This window comes from Podarcis cretensis (assembly GCF_951804945.1).
Source record: "Podarcis cretensis genome assembly, chromosome: 3".
Classification (NCBI taxonomy): domain Eukaryota; kingdom Metazoa; phylum Chordata; class Lepidosauria; order Squamata; family Lacertidae; genus Podarcis; species Podarcis cretensis.
The window spans coordinates 32,916,544-32,940,148 of record NC_137172.1 but is presented as its reverse complement, the minus strand read 5'-3'; the positions used below and the strand labels follow the sequence as shown (position 1 = coordinate 32,940,148).

Genomic DNA, 23,605 nt, shown 5'->3' with positions numbered 1-23,605 from the left:
TGTTTGCAAGATGAGGTGCTTCCTCCTCATGACTCTGTTTCCCTAGAGTGGACACAGACAGGGGATGTTCCTCCAGCCAAGGTAGAGTTTCCTGTTCCACCAGGTCTGGAGCATCTCCCCCCCCCCCCCGCCCCACATGTGACCTTGCAGACCCTACAAAAGGGCCAGTCACACAACCATCTTTCTCTTCCATTTATGCCAGCGTTTCTGATGCAGTCTGCTGGCTCTCTGCCAGAAGCACACAGTCCCACCCATACAAAGATGGAAGCTGCACTACAGTGTAGTGTAAGGTAAAAGGTAAAGGTACCCCTGCCCGTACGGGCCAGTCTTGACAGACTCTGGGGTTGTGCGCCCATCTCACTTAAGAAGCCAGGGGCCAGCGCTGTCCGGAGACACTTCCGGGTCACGTGGCCAGCGTGACATCGCTGCTCTGGCCAGAGCCAGAGCCAGAGCCGCACACGGAAACGCCGTTTACCTTCCCGCTGATAAGCGGTCCCTATTTATCTACTTGCACCCGGAGGTGCTTTCGAACTGCTAGGTTGGCAGGCGCTGGGACCGAGCAGCGGGAGCGCACCCCGCCGCAGGGATTCGAACCGCCGACCTTTCGATCGGCAAGCCCTAGGCGCTGAGGCTTTAACCCACAGCGCCACCTGCGTCCCAGACAGTGTAGTGTAGTATAGCCTAAAATTACAAGCTAAAGCATGCCCGGATTGGATTGACTAAAGAGATTCAAATGAATCTGCAACTAGCCTCCTGTTGTGTAAAGAGGAATGAGCTCTGCCATACAATTCCCTAGCATGCGAGAGGAAGGATAATATTTAATCAATACATCCTCTCCTATCCGCAACATTCCCACACCTGCATGGTTTAAAGTGGAGATGAGAGCAAATAACTGCCCCAAGGACACCCACAAGACTTCTGACTGCACTGACCACTTCTGACATTGCTCCCCCTCTCACGCAACAAAAACATTACAGAGTCTTCTGGTAGGCTAAAAATAACAAAATTTATTTTGATCCAGCATTTGGGGGTGCTGATTCCATGCTTGGACCTGGTGAAGTGGCTGCAGGCCAAAGCTTGGAGGCTGGACCTGGTGCGGAGGCTGCAGGCCAAAGCTTGGAAGCTGGACCTGGTGAAGTGGCTGCAGGCCAAAGCTTGGAGGCTGGACCTGGTGCGGAGGCTGCAGGCCAAAGCTTGGAGGCTGGACCTGGTGTGGAGGCTGCAGGCCAAAGCTTGGAAGCTGGACCTGGTGCGGAGGCTGCAGGCCAAAGCTTGGAGGCTGGACCTGGTGTGGAGGCTGCAGGCCAAAGCTTGGAGGCTGGACCTGGTGCGGAGGCTGCAGGCCAAAGCTTGGAGGCTGGACCTGGTGAGGAGGCTGCAGGCCAAAGCTTGGAGGCTGGACCTGGTGTGGAGGCTGGACCTGGTGCGGAGGCTGCAGGCCAAAGCTTGGAAGCTGGACCTGGTGTGGAGGCTGCAGGCCAAAGCTTGGAGGCTGGACCTGGCGCAGTGGCAGGCTGCAGCTTTGAGGAATGGAAGGCACTGGCAGGCCGACATTTGTAACCTGAGCAGCAGGTGTAAAGCCGGCCCTGGAGGACACATCTTCTGGAGGACAATTTTCACAATTTGCCCTCTGCGCCTTTGCCCGCCGGTTCTGGAACCAGAGCTGTGAGGGATAAGAGGAGGAACATGAGCACACGTGTTATTGCACTCTGGATTCCCACCAGAAGGGCCAGATCATGGGGGGTCCAGTCTCAAGTCCCCCACACTGAATTCAATCACAGTAATATCCCTGGGCCTTTTATCCTTTCCCCTATGTTCCCTCCTAAACTGGCCCAATTCCCCACCCAAGCGAGTCAAAGACCTCCCTCCCGGACCACCTCTCCCCCCGCAACCCACCCGGATGCGATCCTCGGGGATCTCAGTGAGGCAGGCCAGCAACATCCTCTTGTGGTACCCAGGCTTGGGTTGCTCCTTAAAGGTCGTTTCCAGCACGTCCAGCTGGAAGTCCGAGAAGTCAAACCTCGGCCTCCGGTCCGATGAGCGAAGACCGCGGCGCCTCGTCCGGATCTCTGCAGAGGAGAAAAGCGGGGCGCTAAGCAGGCTGCGCTTTCCCTAAGCCGCCCCCTCGAAGGTGAGATACTTACTGGGGCCGGAGGAGGAGGAGGGAAGAGGAGCAGGCGGCTGCTGCCAAGCGACGGGAAGGGCGTTCGGAGAGGCGCGGAAAGCCATCTCCCGCTGCTCTCCTCGGGCGTGCAGATGAAACGGGGGCGCAAGACTTGCGGACGGGCCTTTTCTAGGCCGCCGCAAGGGCGTCGGCGGGATCTCCCAGCTCAGCCATTGGATCTCCTCCCTGGGGAGAGGGGCGGAGCCAAGGTGCCCCCTGGAGCGGAAGGAGAGCCCCCGCCCCTCTAAAGACCTCGGGGAGATCCCCCCCTCCCCAAGTGTTTTCCTCCTTATTTGTGAGTGGATCTTGTGTATATTTTGGAATCGCTGTTGGTCGAGCTGGCCTGATCAGCATCAAATACAGCAATCGAGAAATGTAATAAATAGCAAGGATCACGCGCCCACGTCCCTGTACATCGCACAGACACAAAAGCTCGGCTGCTGCTGTTGTTTAGTCGTGTCCGACTCTTGGTGACCCCCCGGACCAGAGCACGCCGGGCACTCCTGTCATGCACTGCCTCCCGCAGTCTGGCCAAACTCAGGCAGCTGCAAACAAGGTGCAGCCATCTGGATTGCAACGGAATGCTAAGCGAGGTTCATGAAAGCGAGCAGAAACTGTTGAATGGGGAGTTGTTTATTCCCCCCCAAAAAAGGGGGGGGAATCCGGACTTTGGCCTTTCACTTGATGCGTCCCCGAAGTCCCGACCTGGAAGATGGGGGGTGGGGGGGTAGGCAGCAGAGAACAACCCCAGGAGCCCGGTTCTCTCTTTCTAGGGGGTGGCAGGGATGCAGGGGGGGGGGCTCTCCAGGCGTGGGTGGACTAGAATTCCCATCGGGACCAGCCAGGGGTCAGAGGCAATGGAGTCCCACACATCTTCAGGGCTCCAGCATCGCCCCCTCTTCCCTAGAGACTGGAAGGGGGGAAAGTTGAGCTCAGGTTTCAATAGGTTGGGGGCTACATTCTGTGTAAAAGACGCCGTGCCTTGGACTCTCAGTTTGCTGGGAGTCGCCGGTGTGGAGAGCACGTAGTTTCTAGCTCTCTATGGGCCCCTGAGTGGCCCCAGTGAGAAGAGGATGTTGTTGGCCTCAATGGGTCTTTGTTGTGGGGCCAGGAAGTTTTGTTTTTTTATACCTGTCCAGGTTGGGTCAACTACTGTTGTACTTTATTCACACACAGTTTAATTGCTTTGGTGAAGGTTTGAGCAGCAGTAGCAGCTCACAAGTTTTGAAAGTTTTCCTGCTCCAGTAAAGACCAAGGCAGCAACTGAGGGTAAAATAAGGCAGCGCAGGGCGAGAATGACTTTTGAAGCAAACATTCTGCCAGTACTCCCACATTTGCATTATATTCCCACTCCCCCACCCCACCAAAACGAAATGAAAATGGTTCTTCTTTCTGCCGTTTTATCCTCACAACAACATTGTTCGGTACATATAAGTGGACCTTCAGGGTAATCCTTCTAAGGCATTGCTACAGAAGTCCGTCTATACTGTATTCCCAAATTTCAACAAGGTACAGTACAATTTACCACTTTCCTCTTGGAAACAAAAAACCCACATTGGACATAAAATGCCCTCGAAATGCATATTGAGGTGTGTTTATTGAGAAGGCCAGTGAAAGTTCAAGGATGGCACAAACCACATAATGTTGTTTGGGGAAGGCTTCTAACCCACCCAGGGAACTAGTTACAGGTAGGTAGCCGTGTTGGTCTGCTGTAGCCGAAACAAAATAAAAATAAAATTCCTTCCAGTAGCACCTTAGAGACCAACTAAGTTTGTTATTGGTATGAGCTTTCGTGTCTGAAGAAGTGTGCATACACCCGAAAGATCAGACCAATAACAATCTTGGTTGGGCTCTAAGGTGCTGCTGGAAGGAATTTATTTATTTTTTATTTTGTTTCCACCCAGGGAAGTTCATTAACCAATAACACATTTCTTGCAGGTTTTTAAAAATGTGAATGGTAGTTTCGTTAGTTATCAGTTGTAATAAAGCTTTGTCTTGTTCAGTCCTGGTTTTCAGGTGTAAAAATGGCGTCGGGGGGGGGTGGGGAATATTGCCGAATCGGCTGCAGGGCAACGCGATGGAAAAAGCAGCGGAAATAACTCAAAAAGCTTAAAATCACTATTCTAAAAGGGTTTCTTAAAAAAAAAGAAGCAGCAGCTCAGCAACCTTTTGAAATATGGCAACCCTAACTTATCTTACAGAACATTATAACTTAAATATATAGTTTCTGTTGTTATTAATTTAAAACAAAACAATCGCTTATTAAAGGGATATAAATTGGGTTGTTTCCTTAGTATGCTGGAGCAAACGTTTACTGCACAAACTTAAGCGTCTCATCTTTTACCGCAAACAGATTTATATGGGGTCTATAATCCATATTCTAATCGGCCTCCGATATACAGGAACTATAGCGTGTGTTCTTCCCCCAGCTCCCCTCGATACTGGATGAAGGTTGAATTGGTTTTTTGTTTTTGTTTTTAATTTTTTGGTTAATAAATATTAACTTTAAAAAATCAAGAGTGGAATGGAGTAGGAGAGAGAACTGCCCTTTTGAATTTCTGCCTGTCATCCAGGAGAGAACTTCCATTTGTAGGGTGTTTGGGTGTGGATATTGTTCGAAGGTTTGCAGCCATTTGCAATGCAAAATGCCGTTTTAAAACCAGAGTTAATTGGAAGAATATCCCAAGTAGACCTCGCTGAAACTGCAAGGCGAGCGTGTTCAAGATGGTTTTGAAGAATCACGTTTCTCTTAGAAGTTCTCGACCTAGCCCAGAAAAATAATTTGTTGTTATCTATTGCATTTGGCATCCCTTATCCCATCACGGATCTAGATAAGACCATCGCCATCAGTTCCATAGCCATGCAGATTTGGAAGATGATATGTGTTGCAATGAGGAGTTTTTCAAGTGCTAATGAGCCATCAGCTACTGAGGCTTGGCAACGGGTTGCCGGCCATTCTGACTGGATTAGTGCAGTCTTCCTCCATGAAGAGATAACAGGAGTAAACCCCCTTCTCACGTGCTCCAAATATTCATGGACCGCTTTGATGTAGAGCTGGCTGAAATCTCTCCGGATAGACTCGCCCAAGCCAAGTTCATATTCATGGCGGAGAGGGAGCCGCCTAGGGCGAGAGCCCTCAAAGGAGAACACACAAACCTTTGAGGAGCACAGTTTTATATAGATTGGCTTTTCTTAGATCTTATACATTTCTGACAATACTTTACTTTTATTTTATATAAATAGCTCGAAGGCTTCGAAAGTCTATGCTGCTACAAGGAGTACTTCTTACACTTTCAACTGGAAAGTGGTGAGCGCAGTTACTCAAAGCTCAAACTTGTAAAAACTTACATACGCTCAGCAATGTTACAAAAGAGGCTGATTGGCTGGGCAACTCTATTAATGGAAAATGCCTGAGCACATGAACTTGAAGGATTTTTTTTAAATTAAAAATTAAAAAAAATGTCTGCAAAAATAGTGCGTTGTCTCTTTTTCAAGTTGTGTTTTCTACATATCAGTTTCATTTGTTGTGAGACATTACTGTTGCATACAGTGTTATGTTAGGAAAAGAATAAATAAGAGGGGTCGGGTGGCTATGCTTCTATTCTTCTGCTTACTGTACGTGTGGGGTTTTGTGTCAGCGTAACTTGTATGGGTTCTCTTACTATTTGCTTGTTGTATTTCCTTGGTGGTGAGAGAGGTTGGGGGTGGCTTGGGGTGTGGTTGGTTGTCTTGAAGGAATCCTTGACCACATTTGCAAAGGAAAAGAAAACACGCAAAGAGATTTTGCTATGCTTGGTAGTGAAAGATTTAAGAGACTTAATTTTTAACATCACAACTCACTTGATTATTTGAAATTATTCGTGCGCTAATACATGTTCTTTTATATTTGAGAAATCAAATATAATCATGACCAAAGATTGTCGTATTATTCATTATTGCAATTTAAAATACATTTAGCAGTTTCAAGTTTTGTGCTTTACATTTTTTCTGCAAGACCACTGTTACTGAGAATTGAATTTCTAATTGGGGGGGGGGGGGGTTAGGGCAGGGTGCAAGTACCGTAGTTAACTTTGCCTGGGGCGTAAAATAGTCTGGCAGCGGCATTGAGTAACCTTCCACCCTTCCTAAGAAGGGAGGGTGCAAACCTCAGCATTGTTACTCCGAAGTAAGTCCGCTTGAGTTTCATGAGACTTACTCTCAGGTAAGCGCGCCTTGGGTGGCGCTGCAACCTTGACTCGTGTGCGTGTCTCCTGGTTCCTGGGGGTCGTTTTCCCTGAGGTTAAAAGGGGACGCTTTAAATGGGGATGAAGGAGGGCTTTTGCGGTGCCCTTTCCGAAGGCAGGAGGCTTTCCTTTCAGGTGAGGGAATTTGGGTCCCCAAGGGAAGAAAATGTCAGAAGGACAACAATGTGAACCTGAAATGTTTGGCATTTGGGACAAAATGGATTTCAAGCACAGCGAGATCCAGAATTGGGGGGCAACTTCAAGAGTGATCCGGTTTAAAGAAACAGAGAGGCGGTTACTATTCTAAATTATTATTAGTTAACAAATTTATAAGCTGCTTCCTAGCAGCAAGCCATCGCAGCCGCGTACAAGATAAAAAGAGAAAGGAACATTAAAAACATAACTTGTATAAACAATAAAACCTTTTATTTGGCTATGCCCTTAATATTCCATAAATGCTGGCATTTTAGAGAGAATGGGGTTCTTTCTCCTTTTTAAAAAAGAGTTATCAAAAGATTTTATTGGGTAACAAAAGTACATACTGCGTCTCTGTTTTGAAAATGGGTTTCAAGCAAAGTGAGATTGATAATTGGTAGCGGTTATTTTAAATTATTGTTACTTAACAAATTTATAAGCTGTTTTGTAGTGTGAAGCCATCCAAGGGGCGTTCAAGTTAAAAGCATAAGCTCTAAATACGATAACATTGTTTCAACAAACACCTTTTCTTTGGCTATGCCTTTAATATTCCATAAATGACTGGGCCACATCGCAGGGAAAGATTCCTGAAACATAAAGGCAGGACCCAGGCGCCTGTCTCATTTCCGTGGGTAACTCGTTGATAAAAGGAGAAAATTCTGCACACTTCTTATTGACACTGAACCTGTGGCAGCCCCCTTTTCCAGCACAGTGCAGTGGCGCTCAGAGGGTCCTGCTAGGCATGCGTCTTAGTGGTCTGAAAACATGGAACTGGGAAGAACCATCAACTTCACTGGCTGATCTGGGACCATTCCTGCTCTTTCAGCCAACCTGAACTTACAGGGTCGCTGAGACTCCCTGCCTAAGGGAGGGGCGAAGGACACACACACACACCCCAATCTCTCTCTATCGCTCCCGACCCTCCTGGGAAAATGCTACAAAGCGTTTCCAATATATAAATGTTTTTAGTAAATAAACGGGCAGCAGCCATCTTTCCTAGCACAATGCTGTCACCCTCAGAATGTCCTCCTGAGTTTATTTCATTTTCCTCCCTGGAGCTCAAGGTGCTGTATATAGATACCCTCCTATTTTATCCATGCAACAACCTTGCAAGGTAGGTTAGGCTGAGACGCAGTGACTGGCCCTGGTTCACCCAGAGGGCTTCACGGCTTGGGGGGGGGGTGTGGATCTGAACCCAGTTCCTAGTCCAAGCACGCTAATCGCTACCCCACACTGTCGCAGGGGGACTGACTCCTAGGTTAAAAACAGTATCATATTGCAGCCTTAGTGGTTTGATAAAGGGGAACTGGATAGAATTATGAACCTCATAGCCTGGTCTTCACCCATTCCTGCTCTTTCAGCCAACCCTACCTTGCAGGTCTCCACAATAAAATATTTGAGGGGCTGCCCCCCAAGTTTGATGGGCATTGCCATTCAAATGGGGTGCGTGTACTGTGTCATGTGATCGATTATGCGGCGCGGGGCTTACCTGGGTCCCCCAATATTTTATTCAGTTTGACATCCCTGGTGCTCCCCCACTAGTCTGAATAGAGCACTGCAGTCAGGGGTGCCAACTTGAATAAAATATTGGGGAACCCAGGTAAGCCCCGCCCCGCATAATCGATGACATGACATGGTGCACACACACTATTTGAATAGCAACGCCTATCAATTTTAGTGGGACCGGCCCCCTCAAATATTTCTTTCTGGGCAGCCAAAACCTCTTGACCCCTAGGAGTTGGCTCCCATGACAGAAATAATTGACCCAAACTGGACAGGTATATAGAAGACGCCTGTAGAAGAAGTTGCCGTCATGGACCTTCCTGCCTTCACAACAACCCTGCCAAGTAGTCCAGTGCCATTTTGCAGATTGTAATGGGGAAGAGAGAGGCATGGCCTGGGTCAGATAGAGAAACCTTGGGGGTGCACTTTCGACTACGACCCTAAGCCTGATTAGTCAGCAGTTAATTCCAGGAAGTTCAACAGGCTTGGCTTCTCTGGTTAGGTAGCTTGAGCAGCTCACCTGTGGAGACTAGGATGCTAGGCGCGCTTCCGTGGGACACACCTTCCATAAACCCCTTTGGGCTGCCAAAAAGACACACCTGGGTGCAGAGAGTGCAGGGAGGAGGCAAGGCCCTTTTTCATGAATTGTATGCACAACATCCACTTAAAGCGCCCCCCGTCCCAATCCTAGTACTTGGAGCTCTGGCAGGGGTCACCTGCCACTTTATCGGCGTCCCCTTCCTGTCTGCTGCGGGAGGGAGCCTCTCCCGGACACACCGGGATCCAATTTGGGTCAACCCGGTTCAGCTGGACCTAATTGGGGCCAATCCGGTTCAGCCCTTTATAGTCTCCAGGGAGGAAAGCTGCAGACTCAACCGGTCCTCGGTTTGTGGAGAGGCTGCTGCTGGGGCGTCTAGGTTGCTGAGTACGGTACATCGCGAGGATCCGCAGTAAGTGTTGGTTTTTTCTCCCCATGCTCTGCAATGGAAATGCTATAGTTGCCGTTAACATTCTGTTTGCTGAATTGTTCTGCTTTTTGTTTCTTCTAATTCCTCTCATCTCCAGCCCAGTCAAACTGTGATGTGATAATGTCTGTCTTTCTTGGGGAAAACGCATTGAAATGAATGGGGATGGATGATTTATCTTTACTAGTTGCAAAGGGTCTACTATTGGAATGCAACCTGCGTGTTTTCCCCAAGAACACTGTGGCTTTTGACCAAAAGTTGGAGTCGACAGGAGTTAGCTGTTTGTTGGGTTGGTATGGAAAGAGAGTGATTGACTTCTGCTCTAGTGTTATGTGATGAGCTTGGATCCCAGAACAATAGGCAGGTAGGATTCTAGAATGTAGTAACTTGATTGGCTCCTAGGAGCCGTCCATTCCGGCTCCAGGAGGGAAGTTTGAATCAGCCTATCAGGCACGACTGATGGTGTCAATGAAATATATATAGCCTGGTGTTTGGGAGGGGCACGACGGACTCCTACTGGATGATTGACTGTTTTTTACTACGAGTTGAAATAAACACAAGGAAACCGATGGCTCTACACTGAGTTTATTTCATCTAGTGTACAGCCCGTCACTCTTTAAATTCCCACTTTTCCCTATGGGCTCAGTGGCGGTGCCAAGGGGATGAGAGGAGTGGGGAGGGAAGAAATGGGGAGCTGTTTGAGACTGTGAAGAATCTGTTGGGGGTATTCTGGTTCATTAAGACGGTTGTAAGTGTGTGAGAAGGGCGTGGGGGTGTTTTAGGGGAAGTGGGGATGTGTGTATCGTGGTCTGTGAACTAGGGCAGTGAGTGAGTGTGGGAGGAGGAGGAGGAGGGTCTGGTGTTCCAGGTTTCACTCCTGTGAGGAAAGAGGCGTGGGTTGGGGGCAAAATGTAGACCCTATGTTGGCATAATGAGCCCTGGACTGAGGATCTGTTGGTGGAGGAAGGGGTCCCAGGAATGAAAGAGGGCTGAGGGAGTTAACTAAAGTGCCAGAACACCTTGAGGCAATACAGAAACCTGTGGCTTGATCTCCCAGTCAGCAGCAACTTAGGACATGTTTTTGTAAGTTTGAGCTAGTCTAGTACAACATAGAAGATTCACAGAGAAATAGGTATATTGAGAATCTCACAGCTTTTTCTAGCTTCTATGAAACCATGGGCAAATCTTTACTTCCCATCTTCTTTGGCATCTATAAACAATACATAGTAATATTTGGACATTTTGCATACTGCTTAGTCTAGGGCATCTGCATTTCAATGTTGAGGTGACTGGAAGCCATATCTCATTCCCCCCCCTAAATAATTTGTTTTCCTCTTGTGCTTCTCTCTTAGATGAACATGGAACCTCATATTCTCCTGGAATGTGCATTTAAAGGAGCACCAATTGATTTATGCAACAAATTCTTCTCTTCAGATGCTTCATTCCTGCTCTGCAAACTCTACTCCTTCAATTGAAGCCCAGAAAGCTGGAGACTGAGGTCTTGTGCATCTCCCAAGGCAGCGGGAGAATGAATTGCATCTCCATTCAGCAGAACTGCACCCTCTGGAATCTCCACCAGCTCACAAGCCTCCCTTGAAAGAGGTTCTCCAGGACCACCTGTGATTATAGGAGGCACTCTGCTTCTGAAAAGCCCTAATAGGTCTGGCTGGGACAGCCATCTCATCTCTCCCTTGGACAACCAGAATCTATTTGAATACTTCCTCCAGGACATCCAGCTGAAGTGGGACGTAGACACTGGACTTCCGATTCCTGTCACTCTGGTCCAATGGGCTATAGTGGCTCTCGGTTGCCCAGAGTTGCCAGGGGCAAGCTGGGTTAGCAAGGTTGCCTTACTCTCTCTCTGCCTTGAGGACCAGCAGAACTGGAGGGGACTGTGTGAGGTGGATGGAGGAGGTGCTGGACTCTCCTCTAAGCAGAGGTGGACTTCCTCTTCCAGCACGGGAAAGATAGACACAGCCATTCCTAACTTCAGTGGTGTCAAAGGAATGGCAGACAGGAGTAATGTATTAACTAGAAATTTTGGGGTCTGGCTGGTGAGGCTGGCTGACAGTGTGCTTTGGTGGTGCTGTTACCTGAGGACGTCCTTGAAGGTCATCTCTAAAACATCCAACTGGAAGGGGCTGAAGGCTGTCCTCTTCCTTAGGTCAGATGACCCTGATCCACAGCAGTGCAGAATCCCTTGTTGTGGGATCCCTTGAACTGCAGAAGAGAAGTGTTGGCTTTCCTCCCTCCCTTGACCAGCCCCCTGTCTTGAGGACTAGATACTTGTCAGAGCTAGAGGAACAATGTAAGTGGAGGAAAGAGAAACAATGTAGAGGTGGAGAGTCTCTTCTGGAACTGGGAAGATGTGTGAATCCATTTCTTGCTCCTGTTGCCTAGTGAAGTTCAATAGACCCCTGGAGCCTAGTAGGAAAAAAATAATGTATCTGTTGGTAGTACCAGTTGAACTGGATAACTAGGTGGGCAACTGAATATTTACCAGGTGTGCTGGTAGCTGACTAAAATAGGAAGCAGAGCAGTGGGTGTAAATAAGGATCTGGAGGTGGACACCTCTTCCAGAGAACAATTCTCATTATTCGCCCTTTGTGCCTTTGCCCAGCAGGTCCAGAACCAGAGCTGTTGGGGATGTAAGGAGGAGTGTGAGCATAGGAGTGCTCTTATGAAACCAGGTTGGCGGTCTTGAGCCCCCAAACCCCTCCTGTTCTTGGGCTCTGGCTCCCACCAGAGGCTGCCAGTGTGACCAATGTTCACAGGCGGTGGGAGATCCAGCCCAATCAGTCCCAAGTTACACTCCTGAGTGTGACGCAGTTAAAATCCCTGGGCCTTTTGGCCTTTTCCCTTTGTTCCCTCCCAAAGTGCCCCGTTCCCCATGCAAAACAAAAACCAAACCTGCCCTGAAATTCACCTGTGGAAAAGCACCCCCCCCAACCAAAAGCAAACGCAAGCAAGGAAAAAACCTCAGAGGTGGGCCCTTCAAGGAATTTCCCCCTTCTTGTTCTGGAGCAGCATGCACAGAAATGCTGCCCTGCAGACTTCCCTCTGCCACCTCCATGCATATCTGCTTCTCCGGGGGTTGGTTTTTTTCCTATTGCATGGACCAGTTCTGACATTGCTACCCCCCCCCCAACAAAAACGTTAGTCCTCCGGAAGGCTAAAAATAATGAAATTTATTTTGATCTGGTATTTGAGGGGCTGACAGTCTCCTTGCTATGAACTGTTGAGTTGGTGGCAGTCTGAAGCTTGGAGGCTGCATATGTCTTGTCAGGTGAAGTGATAGGCCACAGCTTGGAGGAAGGGGAGGCAATGGTAGGCCGACATCTTTGAACGTGAGTGGCAGGTGTAAAGGCGGCTCTGGAAGACACATATTCTGGAGGGCAGTTCTCAGGATTCTGGTTGCAGAACCAGAGCTGTTAGGAATGAGAGGAGGAGCATGAGCACAGGTGTTCTCAAGAAAGCAGAGATAGCAGACTTGAGTCTCCCACCGCCCCATGTTAATGGACTCGATTCCCATAAGGACTGGCCAGATGTGTGGGAATGTTGTGGATAGTGGGAGAGGATATATTGATTAAATATTCTCCTTCCTCACTAAACGCTAGTGAGGCGGTAGCAGAGCACATTCCCTTGCATATTGCTGGAAGCAAGTTGATGGATTCGTTAGAATCATATAAGTTGAGCAGTCCAGCCTGGCTTGTCCAGATTGGATTGTTCCTGGTAAATTTCCCCATTAGTTTCCTCTTAAAAACTATGACATGACAGTCTTTTTTTTTAAAGTAATGGCAAAGTTTACTAACATTCAGTTGATGATCTTGTTCAAGTGTCAGGCTTTATCTTGTAGTTGCAGTTACATTTGCAGAGAAAAGCTTCAAACTTTATACCTTGTGGCTTCAGTCCTCTGTAAAGGATGAGCCATGTGCCGCTGGCTAAGAGCATGGTCACCAAAAGGCAACACATGATGGAAGGATCAGGAAACAAACAGGAAATGTTGGACTTGAGTGCTCTGTGTATATACGGTATATCCCACAAGAAGCGCAACGTTGGCATGCTCTGCTTTCGCTGCCCTCCTTGCCCTTGAGGGGAGTAGGAAGGTGAGGCTGGGGGAGAAGCAGCGTCCCCCTGGAAGTGCTCCAGCCCTGCTTGCCTTGCTCAAGGAAGGTCCCCGGGGGAGTTTCCCTTACCCGTCGAGCACAGGCGCTGGGTGTCCCAAGATAGGCGCCCAGGCTCCAGGGGCTGCAAGAGGCAGAGCTGGAAGGGAGCTCCCAGTCGATTCTCCTCCTGTGCCCCCAGTCCCTACCCGACGTCCTCCCCTCTCGCCTTTCTTCCCGGCAGAATCGGGACCATCTCTCCCCCTGCAACCCACCCGGATGCGATCCTCGGGGATCTCAGTGAGGCAGGCCAGCAACATCCTCTTGTAGTACCCAGGCTTTGGTTGCTCCTTAAACGTCGTTTCCAGCACGTCCAGCTGGAAGTCCGAGAAGTCAAACCTCGGCCTCCGGTCCGATGAGCGAAGACCGCGGCGCCTCGTCCTGATCTCTGCAGAGGAGAAAAGCGGGGCGTTAAGCAGGCTGTGCTTTCCCTAAGCTGCCCCCTGCAGTTCCAGTTTGTCAGGGTCCTTCTTGAAGTGTGGTGCCCAAACTGGACACAGTACTCCAGGTGAGGTCTGACCAGAGCAGAATACAGTGGCACTATTACTTCCCTTAATCTAGATGCTATACTCCTATTGATGCAGCCCAGAATTGCATTGGCTTTTTTAGCTGCCGCGTCACACTGTTGGCTCATGTCAAGTTTGTGGTCAACCAAGACTCCTAGATCCTTTTCACATTCTAACCTTATTTTTCCCTTTAGTACTGTATTAATCTGTTTATATTTGATTCCTTATAACATTTCTACTTACAAATAGGTAGCCGTGTTGGTCTGCCATAGTCAAAACAAAATAAAAAAATTCCTTCCAGTAGCACCTTAAAGACCAACTAAGTTAGTTCTTGGTATGAGCTTTCGTGTGCATGCACACTTCTTCAGATACACTGAAACAGAAGTCACCAGACCCTTCTATAGAGTGAGAAGGTGGGGAGGGGTATTACTCAGAAGGGTGGTGGGATTGGGTGATTGGCAGATAGCTGTGATGAGCCTGTTGACGACTCTTAACGACTGCAATAGGTCTTACAGGAAAAAGCAAGGGGTGAGAAGGTGAAAAATGGCTTTGTCATGTATAATGAGATAAGAATCCAAGGTCTTTGTTCAGACCAGGTCTCTCCATGGTTTTAAGCTTGGTAATAAGTTGCAATTCAGCAGCTTCTCTTTCCAGTCTATTTCTGAAATTCCTTTGTAATAGAACAGCTACTTTGAGATCTTGTATAGAATGTCCTGGGAGATTGAAGTGTTCTCCTACTGGTTTCTCTGTCTTGTGGTTCCTGATGTCAGATTTATGTCTGTTTATTCTTTGGCGTAAGGTTTGGCCTGTTTGTCCAATATAGAGAGCTGAAGGACACTGTTGGCATTTGATGGCATATACAATGTTAGACGATGAGCAATTAAATAGTCCCAAGATGGTATGTGTGATGTTGTTGGGGCCAGTAATGGTGTTGTCCGGGTGTATGTGGCAGCAAAGTTGGCATCTGGGTTTATTGCAGGCTCTGGTGCCAGTGTCCGTGTTAAGTCTGGTTGTAGTATTGTTGTGGGTTAGGAGTTGTTTAAGATTGGGTGGCTGTCTGTAGGCAATGAAAGGTCTTCCTCTCAGAGCTTGAGAAAGAGAACTGTCATTGTCCAGGAGAGGTTGTAGATCTCTGATGATGCGTTGTACTGTTTTAACTTGGGGGCTGTATGTGATGACTAGAGGTGTTCTGTTATTTTCTTTTTGTGGGAATGTTCTGGGGTGCAGGAGAGGATATATTGACTAATTATATCTTTATCCAACTGGTGCTAACAAGTTCCCAAAATATCAGCAGAGTTTATGACATTCCCCTTTAAGTTCGCAACGGTAACGCTTGCACAGGTTCGCTAGAACCTCTATAATAATTACTCTGGTAATTTCCCCTTTGTTCCCTCTTAAAATACAAGACACGACACAGTCTTTATAAAAGTATAAAAGAGTTTACTCACGTTCTGTTCACAATATGATCCCAGAAGGTAGGCAGGCTTAAAAAGGTTACATGCACTTAGAAACTATCTTATAGGAAGATAGTACTGTCCTCTCTTGGCTGAGAGCCAAGAGGGCATCCTTAGATGTTTCCTCATCGAAGGCAGATGGCAGAGAGAGAGGCAAGAGGCAAGAGAGAGATGGCTGGTCTGCCCTGTGCTTTTATCATTACCTGCACAGGTGAGGCCACACCCACCTCTGGTCACATGTGGAGGAAGTCCGTCCCCAGGAAGTTTACCTGCTTGCTAGACGGACATCCCTCCCCATGTTCTAACATGTACACTCTAGGAATGTTGTCATTGACTGCTCCTATGTTTACACTTTTTTGGGTCTGTCTTGCAGCAAGTTCTCTCTGGGTATCAGTCTGGCTCTGTTGATCTGATGTCTAACTTCATCTGCTGGGTATTTTAGTTCTAAAAAGGTTTGCTGTAGATCTCTTAGGTGAGAGTCTGTTTGTAGAATTGGAACAGATGCGGCTGTAACGTAGTGCCTGGCTATATACAATGGACTGTTTGGTATGTTTGGGATGGTAGCTAGAGGCATGTAGACATGTTTGTCGGTCAGTTGGTTTACGGTATAAGGTGGTGTCTATGCGCCCATCCTGTATTTTTATAGTAGTGTCCAAAAAATGTATTTCTTGCATAGATTGATTCATTGTTAGGTTGATTGTGGGGTGAAATCATTGAATTTCTGGTGGAAGGTGTCCAGGGTCTGTTGACCATGTGTCCAGATGATAAAAATATCGTCAATGTATCGCAGGTACAAGAGAGGTTTGAGTGGGTAGGAGTTTAGGAAATGTTGTTCTAAATCCGCCATGAAGATGTTGGCATACTGTGGGGCCATGCGGGTGCCCATTGCTGTGCCGCTGATCTGAAGGAACAGGTCGTCACCGAATTTGAAGTTGTTGTGGGTAAGGACAAATTGGCAGAGTTCGGTAGCAAAGTCCGCTGTGGTTTTATCTGAAATGGTGTTCCTTATAGCTTGTAAACTATCGTTGTGTGGGATGTTGGTATACAGAGATTCCACATCCATAGTAGCTAGTATAATTTCTATATAAGTTAATTTATAATTTCTATAGTATAATAGTAACATTTCTACTGAAGCACTTTGAAGGTCGTTTCCAGTACGTCCAGCTGGAAGTCTGAGAACGCAAAACTCGTCCTCTGGTCTGATGAGCGAAGTCGGTTCAGCATCCTCCTGATCTCTGCAGAGGAGAAAAGTGGGGCGTTAAGCAGGCTGTGCTTTCGCTAAGCGGCCCCCTGCCCAGTCTGGAGCTGCTCTTGGCCTCAAAGGTGAGAGGAGGAAGGGGGAAGAGGAGCAGGTGTCTCCTGGGAAGAGAGGTGGAGGTCATTCTCAAAGGTGTGGAAATCCATCCCCTGCTTCTCTGGTCAGGAGGAGTGGTGGGCATGAAATGTGGGTGCAGAAGGTACAGGGGCCCTTTTAAAAGCATGGAAAGGATCTCCCAGCTCAGTCATTGGTGTGTGTTCCCCCTCCAAAAAAAGCAGCAGAGCCAGTCAAGAAGCCCTCATATCTCTCTCTCTCTCTCTCTCTCTCTCTCTCTCTCTCTCTCTCTCACACACACACACACACACACACACACACACACACACACACACCCTGGCCACCTGAAGGTGAGGCTTCTCTGCTCAATGATTTTTGTTGTTTTTTCCTCCTCTCACCTTTCAGCGTACTTTGTGTATATTTTGGGTTTAATTGTGATGCTTCTATGTATCTGTCTCTATGCCGCCTTGAGATCTATTGGATGTTAGCAGGCATTGAAATGAAATCAGATAGAGGTAAATGAATAAAACATTGCTAACTTCAGTTTTCAAAAATGGGTGTCTTGTAGTAAAAAGGGAAAGCACAAAACTTGAAGCTACTAATTTTATTTTAAATTGCAATAATAAAAAATGCAACAATCTTGTGATTTCCATTTGTATTTGAGAAAGATAATGTTTTAGCACACAAATCATTTTACATAATCTTGTGGATTGTGATGTTAACATTTAAGTCTCTTAAATTTCAATTCCAGGCACATCACTTTGCAGATTTTGTCACCAATTTCTTCAAGTCAAGTGCTGATGTTTAGGCTTGTTCTTTTGATATACAGTAGTTGCCAAGCTAACCAGTCTCTAAGGAAACATTTGTTGTTAATAATTTTTATTAAAGATTTTCTTGGTTTACAAATGTACGTGCATTGTCTTTTTTTCTCCAGTTGTATTTTCTACAGAATAATTACCTGCTCTCTTAAACAATCCAGTAGTAAAATCGGCGGCAGCTAGGCCCTTGACAACCTTTGGAAACCACTTCCTAACAACAAAGGAACATGGCAAAGGGATGGTATCAGCAATATAGAAAACACTGCTCCAAAATCCCACAACCCCCCTCAATGTAATAATAAAAAAAGGGAGGATGACATAGGCTATGAGATTAACCCCACCCACTGGACCAGAATGTGGGCTAAACCTCCCTTTAAATCCGTATCGGCAAAAAGGAAAGAGCTCACTTTGAAACTCAGTTGGTACCTAACACCATGGAAATTAGTGCTAATACACCCAGGAACCTCACAAAAATGCTGCAGAGGATGCGCCTCCACAGGCACATACCTCCACATGTGGTGGGAATGTCCCAAAATCCATCTCTTCTGGACACCAATCATACAAGAACTATGCAAAATAACTAAGCAATTAGACGTCACCCTGGAACTGGCCCCACTAAACATCTTCCAAGATAATGCCCACTCATATCATAAAGAGCCCATAACCCACCAACTATCAGAAGCGTCATAGACAAACACAGGAGAGGCCTGTCAGGAGTAAGCTTTGACCAATGGTATCAAATAGTATGGGAAACAGCCTTATTAGTAAAACTAACCAATAAACTGAAACTGACACGGGGACAAATAGAAGAAGATGCCTTCACCCCTGTATGGTTCCCCTTTATCACATACAGTCATACCTCTTGTTATGTTTGCTTCAGGTTGCGTCCTGCAGCAACCTGGAACGGATCCCATTTGCAACCAGAGGTACCACTGTACACAGCCAAACAAGACAAGAATCCGTCAACAGCTTACAAATCAATCTGTAACCTGATCCAAAAACACACACACACAAAACCAAAGCTCACTACAGCCAACCAAAGACAACCAACCACAGCCTAGGCCACCCTCAACCTCTCACCAAGGAAATACAACAAGTGAATAGTAAGAGAACCCACACAAGTCGCGCCAACTCAAATCCCACACATACACTAAGAAGAATAGAAGCATTGGCACCCCACCCCACTCACCACTCCCCCTCTTTCCCCCACTTTTCTTCCTAACCTAACACTATATGCAACACTAATGTCTCACAACAAATGAAACTGATCTGTAGAACACACAACTTGAAAAAAGAGACAATGCACGTATTTTTGTAAATGAAGAAATCGTTAATAAAAATATATTTTTAAAAAAGAATAACTACATTTGTTGTGAGCCTATGTAAGATTCTTGTATTCATCTATAGGGTGTCTGGATCTGACCTGCACATGTTACCTTCACAGCAGGCCTGTAGTGTAGGATTGGCTCAAAGAGCATCCTGAGTGAGGCTTGAAAGCTCATTAGCCTGGATTCGTGCAGCAGGCAATGCAAAAAGAAAAAGAAAAAAAGACAGCCACTATAAATAAAGCCAATATCTGAAAGTAAATATTGTATGTTTTCTAAGCTGGTTTTAGTCCTGTTCTTAGGGAACTGTGGAGAATGAGTGATTTATTATTTTCAGGCACCTGTGCATTATTGGTCAAGCCACTCCTCCAGAAAATTCCTGTTCATTTAAAGAAAGAGGGAGCTTATTATGGACCAACAGGCGTGGAAGACATTGAACTATGTTGATAAAACGCTGTAAAATAAGTACTTGGCAGTGTCATCCGAAAGTACTGCCTACAACTGACCCAGCTGTAGAAGACTGTCAAAGATGGGCCACCAAATTGCTCATCCTCCGCGTTTGAATTCCTTTCGGCATATTTTGTGAAGGGGCTGAGGGAGTCCAGGGGCAGTTAAACCATTGGCTGATGTTCACTTGCAACCCTCTTCCTCCACTTCTACCGTGTGTTAAGTCAGGCAGGAAGCGCAAAGGAAGAGCAAGAGGTTTCTCTCCCCCCCCCACCCCCAAGCTTCTCCTGAACCCCCCCCCAAAAAAACCACAGTTTGCCATAGAACACACAAGGAGTGGTAATTTTTATGTCAATAAAATGGGCTTGCTTTAATGTTGTTTACTGCCTGATCATTTTTATTTCTTAGCTCTCAATGACCATGACAAAGAAACTATGGAATAACAGTTTCAGCAGAGGGCAAGGCGGCAGCCCAGGGCCTTCCCTTCTCAGGGCTATTTATCTGCACCCAACTATGACTGGACTGCTCTTCTCTCACCTGTCCAATAGGACCTAGGGATCCACTGGGTGGTGCGTCAGGCATGGCTTCTTAGCAAGTTAAGGATGCGCATTCATTGGTACAAACAGCAACAGGGGATACAATGGCTACAGGTCATCTCTGCCACCTCTCTCCCTGCTGCCACCGCCACTGCAGCAGTGAGGAACTGGAAGTCTGAGGGCACTTTGAGGTGATATTAGACCCAACCTTTGCCCAATGCCTTCATTGTGGGAAGGAGCTGAGTGGAGGCCAAGTTCCTGCACAGGGCAGCAGCCGCCACCACCTTTCGCTGGACAGCCAGCACTTCTGCCGTGTGTTAAGTCAGGCTGGAAGCGCAAAGGAAGAGCAAGAGGTTTCTCTTCCCCCCCCCCACCCCAAGCTTCTCCTGAACCCCCCCCCCAAACCACAGTTTGTCATAGAACACACAAGGAGTATATACAGGGGCTTAATGGAGAGGGGGAAAGGGAGAGTTGAAAAAGGTGCAAAAGGCACCAGGGGTGGTGGTGAATGACTCCATATGTGGAATTAATTCTATAAAATGTTGGCAATATCAGAAGAACAGGCTACATACATAACCCAGCCACATTCTCTGCTGCAAGCAAGGAAAAGTAAGATTTTAAAGCAACATTTCAGAATCTTTGTTATTGGCTCATTGAGTTGCCTTAGGCCAGACATGGCCAAACTTGGCCCTCCAGCTGTTTTGGGACTACAGTTCCCATCATCCCTGACCACTGGTCCCGTTAGCTAGGGATGAGGGGAGTTGTAGTGCCAAAACAGCTGGAGGGCCAAGTTTGGCCATGCTATTATTTGCCTTAGGTTATTATTTCTGCCATAAATTCCCATCTCTTTCCCCACCAGAGATTCTATTTTATACACTTGTATGCCGCTTTGATCCCCTGAAAGGAAGGTCAGGAAAACTATGTAGTTGGCAAAATAAAAACAAGGTGTCTTAGACCCCACACCCAGGCCCTGGGATGATGATTGAGCCTCCTCTTAAAAATTCCACCTGCCCTCCTAGTTTGCAAGATGAGGTGCTTCCTCCTCATGACTCTGTTTCCCTAGAGTGGACACAGACAGGGGCTGTTCCTCCAGCCAAGGAAGAGTTTCCTGTTCCACCAGGTCTGGAGCATCTCTCCCCCCCCCCCGCATGTGACCTTGCAGACCCTACAAAAGGGCCAGTCACACAACCATCTTTCTCTTCCATTTATGCCAGCGTTTCTGATGCAGTCTGCTGGCTCTCTGCCAGAAGCACACAGTCCCACCCCTACAAAGATGGAAGCTGCACTACAGTGTAGTGTAGTATAGCCTAAAATTACAAGCTAAAGCATGCCCGGATTGGATTGACTAAAGAGATTCAAACGAATCTGCAACTAGCCTCCTGTTGTGTAAAGAGGAATGAGCTCTGCCATACAATTCCCTAGCATGCGAGAGGAAGGATAATATTTAATCAATACATCCTCTCCTATCCGCAACATTCCCAAACCTGCATGGTTTAAAGTGGAGATGAGAGCAAATAACTGCCCCGAGGACACCCACAAGACTTCTGACTGCACTGACCACTTCTGACATTGCTCCCCCTCTCACGCAACAAAAACATTACAGAGTCTTCTGGTAGGCTAAAAATAACAAAATTTATTTTGATCCAGCATTTGGGGGTGCTGATTCCATGCTTGGACCTGGTGAAGTGGCTGCAGGCCAAAGCTTGGAAGCTGGACCTGGTGAAGTGGCTGCAGGCCAAAGCTTGGAGGCTGGACCTGGTGTGGTGGCTGCAGGCCAAAGCTTGGAGGCTGGACCTGGTGTGGAGGCTGCAGGCCAAAGCTTGGAGGCTGGACCTGGTGAAGTGGCTGCAGGCCAAAGCTTGGAGGCTGGACCTGGTGCGGAGGCTGCAGGCCAAAGCTTGGAAGCTGGACCTGGTGCGGTGGCTGCAGGCCAAAGCTTGGAGGCTGGACCTGGCGCGGTGGCAGGCTGCAGCTTTGAGGAATGGAAGGCACTGGCAGGCCGACATTTGTAACCTGAGCAGCAGGTGTAAAGCCGGCCCTGGAGGACACATCTTCTGGAGGACAATTTTCACAATTTGCCCTCTGCGCCTTTGCCCGCCGGTTCTGGAACCAGAGCTGTGAGGGATAAGAGGAGGAACATGAGCACAGGTGTTATTGCACTCTGGATTCCCACCAGAAGGGCCAGATCATGGGGGGTCCAGTCTCAAGTCCCCCACACTGAATTCAATCACAGTAATATCCCTGGGCCTTTTATCCTTTCCCCTATGTTCCCTCCTAAACTGGCCCAATTCCCCACCCAAGCGAGTCAAAGACCTCCCTCCCGGACCACCTCTCCCCCCGCAACCCACCCGGATGCGATCCTCGGGGATCTCAGTGAGGCAGGCCAGCAACATCCTCTTGTGGTACCCAGGCTTGGGTTGCTCCTTAAAGGTCGTTTCCAGCACGTCCAGCTGGAAGCCCGAGAAGTCAAACCTCGGCCTCCGGTCCGATGAGCGAAGACCGCGGCGCCTCGTCCGGATCTCTGCAGAGGAGAAAAGCGGGGCGCTAAGCAGGCTGCGCTTTCCCTAAGCCGCCCCCTCGAAGGTGAGATACTTACTGGGGCCGGAGGAGGAGGAGGGAAGAGGAGCAGGCGGCTGCTGCCAAGCGACGGGAAGGGCGTTCGGAGAGGCGCGGAAAGCCATCTCCCGCTGCTCTCCTCGGGCGTGCAGATGAAACGGGGGCGCAAGACTGGCGGACGGGCCTTTTCTAGGCCGCCGAAAGGGCGTCGGCGGGATCTCCCGGCTCAGCCATTGGATCTCCTCCCTGGGGAGAGGGGCGGAGCCAAGGTGCCCCCTGGAGCGGAAGGAGAGCCCCCGCCCCTCTAAAGACTTCGGGGAGACACCCCCCCCCCAAGTTTTCCTCCTTATTTGTGAGTGGATCTTGGGTATATTTTGGAATCGCTGTTGGTCGAGCTGGCCTGATCCGCATCAAATACAGCAATCGAGAAATGTAATAAATAGCAAGGATCACGCGCCCACATCCCTGCATATCGCACAGACACAAAAGCTCGGCTGCTGTTGTTGTTTAGTCGTGTCCGACTCTTGGTGACCCCCCGGACCAGAGCACGCCAGGCACTCCTGTCTTGCACTGCCTCCCGCAGTCTGGTCAAACTCAGGCAGCTGCAAACAAGGTGCAGCCATCTGGATTGCAACGGAATGCTAAGCGAGGTTCATGAAACCGAGCAGAAACTGTTGAATGGGGAGTTGTTTATTCCCCCCCCCAAAAAAAGGGGGGGAATCCGGACTTTGGCCTTTCACTTGATGCGTCCCCGAAGTCCCGACCTGGAAGATGGGGGGTGGGGGTGGGGTAGGCAGCAGAGAACAACCCCAGGAGCCCGGTTCTCTCTTTCTAGGGGGTGGCAGGGATGCAGAGAGGGGGGGGGGCTCTCCAGGCGTGGGTGGACTAGAATTCCCATCGGGACCAGCCAGGGGTCAGAGGCACATCTTCAGGGCTCCAGCATCGCCCCCTCTTCCCTAGAGACTGGAAGGGGGGGCAAGTTGAGCTAAGGTTTCAATAGGTTGGGGGCTACATTCTGTGTAAAGGACGCCGTGCCTTGGACTCTCAGTTTGCTGGGAGTCGCCGGTGTGGAGAGCACGTAGTTTCTAGCTCTCTATGGGCCCCTGAGTGGCCCCAGTGAGAAGAGGATGTTGTTGGCCTCAATGGGTCTTTGTTGTGGGGCCAGGAAGGTGTGTTTTTTTATACCTGTCCAGGTTGGGTCAACTACTGTTGTACTTTATTCACACACAGTTTAATTGCTTTGGTGAAGGTTTGAGCAGCAGTAGCAGCTCACAAGTTTTGAAAGTTTTCCTGCTCCAGTAAAGACCAAGGCAGCAACTGAGGGTAAAATAAGGCAGCGCAGGGCGAGAATGACTTTTGAAGCAAACATTCTGCCAGTACTCCCACATTTGCATTATATTCCCACTCCCCCACCCCACCAAAACGAAATGAAAATGGT

General features: G+C 48.2%; 1 protein-coding gene across 1 annotated transcript in view; it reads right to left on the bottom strand.

The window, feature by feature from the left end:
* Positions 1-973: 973 nt before the first annotated feature.
* Positions 974-23,605, bottom strand: part of MIXL1 (Mix paired-like homeobox) — a gene marked incomplete at its 5' end in the record, with an annotated part of 37,315 nt that continues 14,683 nt past the window's right edge. The window contains 2 exons of the mRNA XM_079971290.1: positions 974-1,324; positions 21,289-21,726. Coding sequence (XP_079827416.1) covers positions 992-1,324; positions 21,289-21,726 — 771 coding nt within the window. The 3' untranslated portion in view covers positions 974-991. The remainder of the gene's footprint in view (positions 1,325-21,288; positions 21,727-23,605) is intronic.